The sequence below is a fragment of the Naegleria gruberi genome, assembly GCF_000004985.1.
Source record: "Naegleria gruberi genomic scaffold NAEGRscaffold_3, whole genome shotgun sequence".
NCBI classification, from domain to species: Eukaryota; Heterolobosea; class Eutetramitea; order Acrasida; family Naegleriidae; genus Naegleria; species Naegleria gruberi.
The window spans coordinates 726,143-737,580 of record NW_003163324.1 but is presented as its reverse complement, the minus strand read 5'-3'; the positions used below and the strand labels follow the sequence as shown (position 1 = coordinate 737,580).

Sequence of the window (11,438 nt, the reverse complement as noted above, 5' to 3'; positions counted from 1 at the left end):
AATAAAACTACATTTTTATTTTTACATTGTATAAGGTGGATTCAAAATTGTTGCCTCAGATATTTGTTCATCAAAATTAACTGGGAAATTTTTAAAGTTTCTTCCCGTTACTGGATGAGTATTAATTGAATGCTTATTCACACATTTGAAATGAACAATTGACATATCGGGAAGTACAACAAAGACAGAGCAAGCATCAATAGATTTGTCACAGGCTGCACATCGGCAGTCTTCTTCGCTGATAAGAACCTTTCTTGAAACTCCCTTTGCCAAATCTACTTTACTTTGCACATGTCTTATCTTGCTCATGTTGTAAACCACTTGAGTGTGTCTTCCAACATCAATGGAGGTCTGCATAGCTTGTCGTATGAAATCTGACACCTTTGCAAGATTAATATCTTCTGGGAGTATCGAAAGTATTTTCATTGGGTCAATGTTCTTAGCTTGAGTTTTCAGAATATGGAGAGCAAAATTCTCATTCTTCGGAAATCCAGTCTCTGGGTACAAGCAAATTCTTAACAAGGAAACAAACAGTGGGTTGTGTAAGTCAAGGTCATTGGCTTTCTTGTTGGTTTGTTTTTCCTTCTCCTCTGACACTTCGAGAATGCCACTAGATTGAAGAACTCTTTGCCTCATCATTTCTTGAAGTTCATTCTCTTCAACTTTCGAACGTTCATTTAACATTTGCTTATAACAATCAATGCAATATCTTTCAGCCCATTCTAAATCTTGGATTCTATGCACCAACAGTTTGAGAGCAGCCTCGTGATTTTGTAATTTTCTGTACAATATTAATGTTTCCTCGTGCAAACTAGTCTTTTGAAGCTTGCTTAAAATTTTGTACTTGTTATAGCTATTGGTATGCTCCAACATGAAAATCAATCTTCCTCTTATTAACCCCAATAATCCAGTTTCTTTACCTGCTTCCAATCTTACTCCAAAAGGAAGGTACTTGGTTGGTTTTAATAAAATAACAGTGTCAATATAATTGATTATCAATTTTGTGTGGAACTTTTCTTCTAAATTTTTCTCAACAGCAATAAGGAATTCCAGGTAAGCTCTCTCTGTATCAGCTGGATAATCAGATAAAAATGAAAGGATACGATGAGGGTTAAATTGGTTTTTCCTTAATTTAGAGGTTAGTATCTGTATTGCTGCAGACTCATCCATATCAAAAACCCAGGTTGAATATTCCAAAACAAGATTTTCATCCTCCAACTCCGATAAAAGTTCTATTGATTCTTCCACTCCATTAGTTGGTGTGGAAGTCTCTTTCAACCTGCTCTCACCCAATCTAAGCCAAACTTTAGTTAAAACAATTCTACTGCTACTTACTCTTTCAAAGTCTGTAAGGCCTTTCTATGCTCGTTCTTTGAGTAGTACAAGAAGGCTAGGTACTTAGCATTGTCTTTAAACAATACCTCACCACAATCTAATGAGAGATGATTTTCGGATCTAAGTAAAATCTTGAGTTGACTGAATTTTTTAAATTCTGTAAGATAAAGTTTGGCCAGAGCATAATCAATAGCTGCCAATTGCTCATGCCCAAATTCGTCTATTCTCATTTTTCTGCATTTTTCTAAAAACTCTTGCAATGCTTTCTTGGCGTTCTTAATTCTGACCTCAATTTTAACAGGAGCTGTATCTTCACCTTCCTGCTCCATAGCCTTTTTGACTGAATGAAAGGTTGAATTAAATAAAATATTGGAGCAAACACTTACTCTTTTCTTTCAAATCTCCTTTTGATTTCTGGCTCACAAATATCGAGGTTGGTTCGACAAGGTCTTTAAAATAAAAGAGAATTTCTCTGGGATCAATCCTACTCTTATTGAAGTGGGCAAAAGCTTCCTTAAATCTTGTTCTAAAGAAACAGGCAAAACCGGCTTGTTGCTCATAAATATAAAGTTTTCTTTCCTTTTCCTTCTTGGTTCCTTGAAATGTCTTTTCAAACAAACCAAAAGCTTCAAGAAGTCTCATCTTATCTATTAAATCACTGATATGTTGATCAATTGGCTTAGGGGTTAGTAAATAAACTGAATCTTTGTTTGCTGTGAAAACTTTTTGGATATGATCTGACGACATAAATGCCTTATTGTTCTCAAGAGTTTCATCAAATCTCTTCTCGTACATATTATATACTTCAATATGGTTTTTAGATATACCCAAAAGGAATGGGAAACAAATGCTCACAATTAATGGAGTTTCTTTCCATTGAATTCCTGACGTCATTCCAATAATTTTAACAAAACATCCATAAATGCTATATTCATCCGAAACAATGTTTGTTAATTGAAGTTTTTGTAAATCTTCATCAACTTCTCCGGTCTGATAATTAAGCATTACGTGTTTACTTTTAAATCCTAAACAAATTGTTTTTTTCATCCATTCAACTCCAACAACATTATCATTGCCCGGTACTTTGATTTCTCTTACAACTTCTGTATGTTCTCTATAATCATAAACAACCATCTTTCTCTTTACAACAGCAACTAACTCGTGAGAGAAGTTCTTATTGATAGCATAACAAGTTGCTCCTCTTGTTGCTTCCAATGTCTTTCATTGTTGGTGATCCGATTTAAATAATAAATTGAAAAACCTACCTCAAGGTGAGTAAGGGTGGTCATATCGTAAACACAAACCGTTGAATCTACGAGAGCAAAAAGCTTTTTATGTGGAGGGTCTACTTGGAGATTGGTAATTCCCTTCTTAACAGCCACTGTCTTCTTTTTCAATAGAGTAGCACTATATTTTGTTATCCCTTCCAAATTTTCATTAATAGTAAACATGTACAATTTCCCATCATTTCCACCAATCCACAAATATTTGTCTGTTGTTAAAAAACAATCATATTTAACAATTATATTATTATTTAATAATCACTTACCATGGCTCGCTAGAGAGGCGACCTTAGCCTCAAAATCCTCAATAATCGTGTATTTTTCCATAGATGATGTATTGAATCAATTTTTTTAACCGATGTGTTGCGCCCATTGGAATTTTATTGAGAGATTCATTGTTCATTGGTTGGCTATTGTACGGCCTTGAGTGTTTCAAATATGTTTCAGTTACTCTTTTCAAAGCTCAGCCTTACTGTATACTTTTCGCGAAGTATTTTGAATTCCTTCTCAAATTTTGAGACCAACCATTCTGAATCAACATCTATTGGGTCATATACACAATGTGTCCAAGCTTCAAGTTTGTACTCTTGGCAGAATTCAAAGCTTGACTGCTCTTTAAGGAAAAGGACACAGAAGAAAACTAATGACTCAAGACCAAACTCTTTGACAATAGCCAGCATTTGGAAGATACATCGCAAATCTAAAAAGTTGAAAAACAATTGTCTCAACCATCTCGTTACAACATTGGTTATGCTTAGTCCACACAAAATATAAGAATTGAAATGAGTAGGATACTCTTTGTAGAGTACTTTTTCAACTTGTGAGGCAATCTCTAGTATGACCTCTTGGTTGTTGCTGATAAGGTCTAAGAATGGATTATTAGAGATGAAGGAGCTAGCCTGTTGAACCTCTCCAAACAAGAGTATACTGAGAATCTTAGACCAACTAAGAGGTATGTGTTCCAGAGGTTCCACATCTTTTCCGTATATAGATTTGAAATAAGAAGAGGAAAACTTTCTTCCAAATCTTCCTAAATTAATTTTTCCAAATTCCTGAAGCTCCTTCGAATTGACAGATATTGAAACTAGACAAGACTCTCCAATAAATGATCTCAATCCAACAACCGAGCTTGAAGACAGAGCTTCACCCAGACTGGAGCATGATCCTTGTGAATTCGATACTGAAATTCTCTCAATTTTGAATTTAGATTCCTCACCTCTCTCCTGTTTTCCACCCACAGTTACACAAAATCTTATAATTGAGTCTCTCAAAAAAGTTGGTTCATCCACAATCTCAGACTCATCAGTAGAAGATATTTGGATTAATCTGCTCCAATAGGTATCGTTGTTGTACATGTCTGCAGCTGAGTTGAGATTGTTTATCACACTCTGAAGTAGTCTTAGGCCATACTGAAAGGTTTAGATTATGATTTTTTGAAGTATACTTACAACTGAATCACATTCATAAGGTTGCAAAATAAAGTCATTCCACAACCTATCCGTTACGCTTTTTTCTGAGAAAGAAAATGGTGAAATAAGAATACAGTGAACGAGGTCATATCTGAGGAATCCTGTTTCATTCTTTTCAGTTTCTGGCAACCACTCAAATTGGTCATACACCATCTTGTCTTTCTCTATTAGATCTATAATATAATTTTGAGAAATGTCTGAAAGTGCTTGAGGTACATTGCACATTTGAGAAATTAGGAAGCAGTTTGTTGGGGAGTATTTGAGGGCTCTGATATTTTTCACGATTATTAATTATTGGAATTCAAATTGTTCAAACTTACAATGAAAATATATGTTCAACGCATTCCTCCATCATTTTGTGTTGGAGAATTAGATTCATACCTCTGGTGAATTTGTGCATTCCAATAAGCAAATAGATGATCTTGTCGTAAAAGTTCTTTTGATGCTTCAGCACCAAGTTTAAGGTATCAGTTGATTCTAAGGTGTCATAAAATTCCTCATATTGGGATATTGATTCAATGATCTCCAACACGTGTTTCATTATTTCAGATGGTAGTTCTGGTGAATCCATAATAGTTCTCAAAAAATCAAACATTCCAGTAAGTTTAACCTTATCTTTTGAAAATAGGCTTCTATTCTTCGTTATGGAGCATTTACAAATGTCGCAAATTGCTATAATAAATTGCTCGGTAAAGGCGTTAATCACGTTTGGTTTTTTAAAAGATTTAAGCAGTAAGGAAACATAGTCCACATCTGAAAATACCTCATGAACATTTGTGAGGGCCTGTTGAGTGACAGCCAATAGTCTTCTGTAGTGCCCAGAATCAATAACAGTTCCCTCTTGCTCTCTGATAGCTTTGAGCAAAGACTCGCATAGTTTGTTGATAGCTGTTGAGTGATCGAGAATGGCTTTGCATTCTCTATGCTGAAGTAATTGAGCACAAACAGCCGAACTATGGGTAAGAATAAAGTATTTCATAATTTTTTGATCCTTTGAAGTACTGTTCAACCCCTCATAGATTCTATTCAAAAAGTCGCTCTTCATAATATTTTTGATCACTTTCTTACGAATCTTGTACTCCTTCATCCAAGCCGAAAACCACTCAGCCTCAGTGTCAAGATAACATTGATAATGGTAGGCTGTCACATAAGAAAATAGAGCGAAGGTTTTTTCTAATAATATTTTTGAGGTATCGCCAAAAAAACAAAGCCAGTTCTTAGGCAATTCATAATTAAATTGAATTAAAACCTTAAAACATTCAAGTAGTGTAACGTTAGCCTCAATATGTTCAATAGTCTCCTTGTTCGTATTCTTACATTCTAAAAGTAGGTAATCCAAAAGATTCAAGTGAATCTCTGCTGTTGTCTCTGGAGGAGAAACTTTGAAAAAGTTCTTGTGCATTTCAACACACAACAATCTAATTTCCTCGTCCTCATCCTCTAATCCATTTTTCACATTCTCCAATACAATATTCCAATACTCATTCGATACTATATCACCTGCAAACATTTTATGGAGCTCCTCACAAGCTGCCAATCTAATAGTCCTTTCATTTTTCTGATCTCCTAATTGAAGAGCCAATTCCTTTCTTCTTTCTGAGCTGTCACTAATATGACTTGTCTGATTGACAAAGTTTTCCCAATAAAATTCTGAGTCTCCAGAAGGAGAGTCTACATTAGTATGACTAGATTTTGCTCCCTTCCTTTCTCTCCACCCATGTTCTTTGAACTCGATAATTGCTCTGTCAACCTCGGCCAAAACTTGAACTAGCAAATGTTCAAACTTTGGAGAGCTTGATAATTCTTTCCCAAAATTTACACTTCCAGACATGATATCAAATAGCAAAGAATCCTCTCCTTTTTCATTGATTTTTTGAATTACATCTTTTGTAAAAACACTCTCTATGTGTGATAAAATTGCACTCACAATATCATATTTCTACAATTATTTGATACTATAAATACAACCCCACAAGATAACATACATGAAATTGAGCATCTAATCTTTCCATTGAAATCAAATCCCTCTCCATATCTACATTTCCATCCGATTTCGTCTTCCGATCATAATCCTCAAAAGAGAATACTTTGTATCGTTGTTGAAGTTTTTCTAGTACCTGCTTGATAGCCTTTGCATTAATAGTTTTCTTCTTTCTCATTTTTTTTAAGGTTGTATTTATCATCACCCACTTATTACTACAAAGTCGGTTTCCCAAGCTGTCGAGTTTATTTTGAGAGTACGTTGTATGCAAGTTGAAGAGCATGTTCAAGTGATTTCTCACCAAAGACATGATAACTCTCAGAGAATAGAGTGGTAGTTTGTAGGGTTGATGAGAAGGATTGTGGATGTTCTGGTTTTTCAATAATATTCTCACATATTTGAAGGAAGTGTGAGTTGATTATTGTTCTTTGATTGTTGTTGGTTGAGCCAGTATCATCATCTTCAGTGACTAAGAATTCTTGAGGAGATTCATCCTCCACCTCCACTGTGATTATTTGAGAGTGATCTGAGAAACTCTTTCTATAATCAATATCTGGGAATAACACTTGATGAATTGGTAAGAAGAGATCCCACAAATCTCTATTATACTCATTGTTGAATATACCTGTGCTTCTTTCGAGTTGATAGAGAGACTCATCATCCAGAATGGGTTTTCGAATAGTTGCCAATTTTCTTAGAGAGTAAATCGATAGTCCGTAAGGGTGAGTCTTATTATTTGACAAGTTGTTTCCTCCCACTCCCAATAAAATAGCTTCAATAATTGTTACGAAATGATTTAACAATGTTTTGAATGGGAATGATTCATCTGAATCCTCTTTTGTAAGTAAAACCTCATCTTTGTATCCCTTTGAGTGAGGATCAATACCCATAAACCAACAAATGGATTGTAATAAATAATTCCAATCGAAATACTTGTTATTTTTCACACCCTCTCCAATATCAAACAAGAGTCTATATTCTTGAGATTTGTTCTTCATATAATTTACAGATGGGAGAGGCAAGTTGTAAGAACCTTGATTTGATTCCTCTCCATATAATTCTTCCATTTCCTTTAAGAGAGGTTGTAAACCTTGAATATTCATCTCTGCAAGAAAGAGAGTATTTGCCTTGATACCAGCCTGTAAGTTATTTGCCTTGAAAAGTTGTTTGTGAAGTGAGCTTCTCAATAAGGTGTGGTGAAATGTCTTTTCCTGAATGGTCATTTGGAGGAAATTCGAAAGAGACATGGTATCCTCTGAGCATTGAATTCGAAGTGGTTTGTCATTGATGAGAATTCCACCTCTATTCTGTCTCGAAAAATTCTTGTTAATATTTACAAAATATTGCGCCCACTTGGGATGTACAGCAGTACTATTAGAATCTAGAGATCTATCCAATCCAAAACATAATTTGAGAGTAAGGCAAACAAAGCAAGTTACAAACATGCATGGAGAGATGAATCGTTCTGAGAGTGGATTCTTCCAAAAAGGTATTGTAGAGGTTTCACTTTCGTATTCAATATGAGTTGAGGATGGTTCATTATTGGCTCTATAAGCTCTTATGAGTCTGCATGTGTATGTTGTCAATGTGTCACATTCATCTTGTGGTATATTCGGCAGAATCAATTTATAAAATCTATCCAATAATATCTGACAATTCAAATCAGGAATGGATACAAATGTTTCTTTCAAAAAAGAATCCTTAATCTTTCTGATCGAAAGTTTTTTCACTCTGGACCATAATGCTCTACAATCTGGAATGTCGCCCTCACGAAACTTTGAAAAGGTTATTGAAAAAATTCCTAATATAACTTACATTGGATGCCATGTTATCTTCCGTGTACATGTTGAATGAAAATGTGTTAGTACTATATTTTCTAAATCTTGGATCATTAGAAAATAGCTCGGTACAAACTCTTCTATATGGGAGAGTAGAATTCATAGCCCAATGTCTCAGAACAGAGAGCATAACTGGGTGACCTATTGTTGCACACGCCAAATAAATAAAAATAAGAGTGTCATAAGGTTTGAGTTTTGGCAATAAAAATCCAACAAATGTCACCTCTTTCCTCAAATATAATTTTCTCAAAGCTCTACTATTTACTTTTACAAATCTATGTAATTTTTCTCTCATATCTGCAAGTAAATTCTTCTTGTTGATTTTACCTCTCAGTAGGGGTTTTTTACTAAAATTGAAAAATTCCAATAAATAATAATAATCAAATTAACACCTACTATTTGATTTCATCCACATAATCCAACCAAATATCAGCAACGGCCTTCCTCAAAATTGGTGGAAATTTTAATTTATCCACAAGACAATCCACCTGATATTGTAGAACCCTTTGAAAGCAAAATATAAAAGAATATCCGCTATTCTGTTCACAACATTCTTCCAAGGATTGAGATGTTCCGAAATCTGAAAATGTAAAAACATCCCTACTTGTTTGTTCTCTTTCCTGTTGACCAGTCATGTAAGCAAAATTGTGAGTATCATCCTCTTGGTCTCCTATTTCCAAATAATATGTCACTCTATTTCCTTTGCTACCAAAACCACAATATCCACAAACTTTAGAAGCACCCAATGGTGCACCACATTCCACACATTGTCTAAATTGAGAGGTCATCTTGTTGATGGTGGTACTAATATTTCGGAATTGATTTATTGCTTTCAGAGAGGCATTAATTTTTTTTATAGATTCGGAACTTGGTTTTTTGAACACTTCAACAAGTTAATGTCTGTTTGCAATTTCTAATCAATTGATAATATGATTAGCTTCAAGTTATTCAAAAACAATTTGTTTCTATCAGCTAAGTTAAGAAACTATGGTAATAGAATTCCCTCCAAAGCTTTAGTCATGAACAATTCAAAGTAAAAAATTACAAAAATAAAATTCTACCCAAAGGAATTTCTCTGTGGCGGGAAAAAACAGTCGTGGAAGCTTTAAAGTGCTGGGTGCAAAAATTTCTTGTCTGAAAAAATATCCCAACATGCAACAACAAAATCAAGTTCCAACTTTCAAGCTTTTACTCGGTACGTAATAAAGTGATGAAGAAAATATTAATTGGATACATCAACAATCAAATAATTTAGTCGGTGATGGTGGTACTGGTAAAACCACTTTTGTCAAGAGACACTTGACTGGTGAATTCGAAAAGAAGTATATTGCCACTGTCGGTGTTGAAGTTCACCCTTTGACTTTCTTCACTACTAGAGGTCCTATTTGCTTCAACGTTTGGGATACTGGTAAGTTAAAATCTTGTTATTCCTCCTAGTAATATTAATATTCAATTTTTAATTTGTATTTTGATGTTGATTTTAATCTTGTCATTTATTAATTCTTAAACAACAACAACAGCTGGCCAAGAAAAGTTCGGTGGTTTGAGAGATGGTTATTATATTCAAGGACAATGTGCCATCATCATGTTCGACGTTACTTCTCGTGCTACTTATAAGAACGTTCCAACATGGCACAGAGATATTGTCAGAGTATGTGAAAACATTCCAATCGTTTTATGTGGTAACAAGGTCGATGTTGCTGACAGAAAGGTTAAGCCAAAATCTATCAACTTCCACAGAAAGAAGAATCTCCAATACTATGATGTTTCTGCTAAGAGTAACTACAACTTTGAAAAGCCATTCTTGTGGTTGGCTAGAAAGATTGTTGGTGATCCAAATTTGGGTCTCTCTGAAGCTCCAGCTATGGCACCTGCTGAAGTTGCTATTGACATGAACGTCATGAAGCAATACGAAGAAGAATTGCAAAAGCTTGCTGAATCTACTGCCATCCCAGAAGATGACGAATTCTAAACTATCTAACATTTTCTCACCAAATATTTCCCTTTCCAATCCGATCTTTTCCGATATTATTGCACAATAATTGTAATAAAATCATCCAGTAAATATTAAAATTATTTTCAAATCAATTATTAAAAAAATGAGTGAATGGAACTGACAACTCGAAATTTTTATTATTAACTAGTGATAGGATCGTCAGTTTCAACAATTTTCATTGCTACATTTAAATTTGGTGATTGTATTTGTCATTATTTAGGTTATTGCTTTTCAAAAAGTCCAAACAGGATTGAAATGCATTTTCCATCAACATGACTGTAAATTGTTGGGGATGTGAATTTCTAAAAGTTTCGACTGCTGCTATATATTCCTTTCTATCATTTGAAAATGTGACAGGGAATGGAAGGTGAAGAGAAAGAACATAATTAGCCAATAATCTTGCCATTCTACCATTTCCATCAGAAAAAGGGTGGATGTCTACAAAGTTAAAAGCCAAGTAGGAAGCCAATTTGAATAATTTTTCAACATTGAACATATCTTCACCTACGCATTCATCGACAATTGTATTGTAATAATCTATGAGGCCTACACAACGATCTGCTACTAAATCATGATCTACATAATAGAGAAGGGTGTTATCATCTCTCATTGCACACGCTTGCTTTTGTCTGTAGAGGCCATTATTCACTACAAGACCCTTCATCAGGATGGAGTGGCATTCCTTAATGGTATCCTCAAAAAGCATGATGGAGTGATGTAGTTCTGATTCATTGAGAGTTGACAGCATTTCAGATCTTGTTTCATTAAGGAATTCTAAGGCTTTGAGAGTATTGACGGTTTCATTAGATTCCTTAGAGCTTAATTCATTCCCTTCTTTATAGTTTTGAAGGGATGAGATTGTTTCATGTAGAGTTTGATGACCAACATTTTCACCCTTATTTGAGTTGAACACATATTCTCTTTGCTTTCCATATTTAAAGGAACGAAATAACTCTTGATACTGCTCCATTTTACTCATACGAATAACATTCTCAATTGTGAAAAGTAGTTTTTCATCAAGATTATTGCCAAGGGAATAGGATAGATCAAAATTTAGAGCACTTCCCTGATTCATCCATTTAGTATATTCTTTTTTGAATAGATATGTAGGTTTTATACGATACTCTGGCTCTACCTCTTTCATGAGGCCATTTATAACATCATCCTGACTCTCCTTGATTGTGCTTGGATGTATGATCATCAGTAGTGGATGCTTGTTTTTTTGTTTTTTATGTTATTTATATTTCAATTATTTGTTTTCATTTCAACAACCAAATTGATCTAATAATAATTCGAGAAAGTGTAAGGAAATTCAAAGTATTACCACCACAACTGAATCAACAATAGTGTGTTTCAATTAATTGTGAACCCATTCCTTTTCCTTATCTACAGCATTATTACAATACCTCTATGATTCAATGCATATTAACATTTTCACATTCGAGAAGATCGATTAATCGTCGAGCGGTGAGCATTTACCGTTGCCATGAATGATATTATCATCTTAAAAAATAACCTCACATCTCTCCTCTTCAA

The 11,438-nt window shown here is 34.3% G+C and overlaps 4 protein-coding genes across 4 annotated transcripts; 1 reads left to right on the top strand and 3 right to left on the bottom strand.

Annotated features, from left to right (window-relative positions):
- Positions 1-21: 21 nt before the first annotated feature.
- NAEGRDRAFT_45805 (uncharacterized protein) lies at positions 22-2,469 on the bottom strand (the record flags this gene model as incomplete). The annotated part of the gene is made up of 2 exons (XM_002682292.1): positions 22-1,304; positions 1,722-2,469. 2 exons carry the CDS (start codon positions 2,467-2,469, stop codon positions 22-24), a joined length of 2,031 nt encoding a protein of 676 aa, XP_002682338.1.
- A 511-nt stretch (positions 2,470-2,980) lies between these two features.
- NAEGRDRAFT_56754 (uncharacterized protein) lies at positions 2,981-7,913 on the bottom strand (the record flags this gene model as incomplete). Its single annotated transcript, XM_002682291.1, has 4 exons — positions 2,981-4,027; positions 4,851-5,989; positions 6,370-7,717; positions 7,884-7,913. 4 exons carry the CDS (start codon positions 7,911-7,913, stop codon positions 3,062-3,064), a joined length of 3,483 nt encoding a protein of 1,160 aa, XP_002682337.1. The 3' UTR covers positions 2,981-3,061.
- A 1,131-nt stretch (positions 7,914-9,044) lies between these two features.
- On the top strand, positions 9,045-9,979 carry NAEGRDRAFT_37563 (ran family small GTPase). Its single transcript, XM_002682502.1, has 3 exons — positions 9,045-9,101; positions 9,162-9,314; positions 9,427-9,979. The coding sequence occupies exons 1-3, from the start codon at positions 9,059-9,061 to the stop codon at positions 9,876-9,878; spliced, it is 648 nt and encodes a 215-aa protein (XP_002682548.1). The 5' UTR covers positions 9,045-9,058; the 3' UTR covers positions 9,879-9,979.
- Positions 9,980-10,089: 110 nt separating this feature from the next.
- On the bottom strand, positions 10,090-11,103 carry NAEGRDRAFT_45802 (uncharacterized protein; the record flags this gene model as incomplete). The annotated part of the gene is made up of 1 exon (XM_002682290.1): positions 10,090-11,103. The coding sequence occupies one exon, from the start codon at positions 11,101-11,103 to the stop codon at positions 10,090-10,092; it is 1,014 nt and encodes a 337-aa protein (XP_002682336.1).
- Positions 11,104-11,438: the final 335 nt, after the last annotated feature.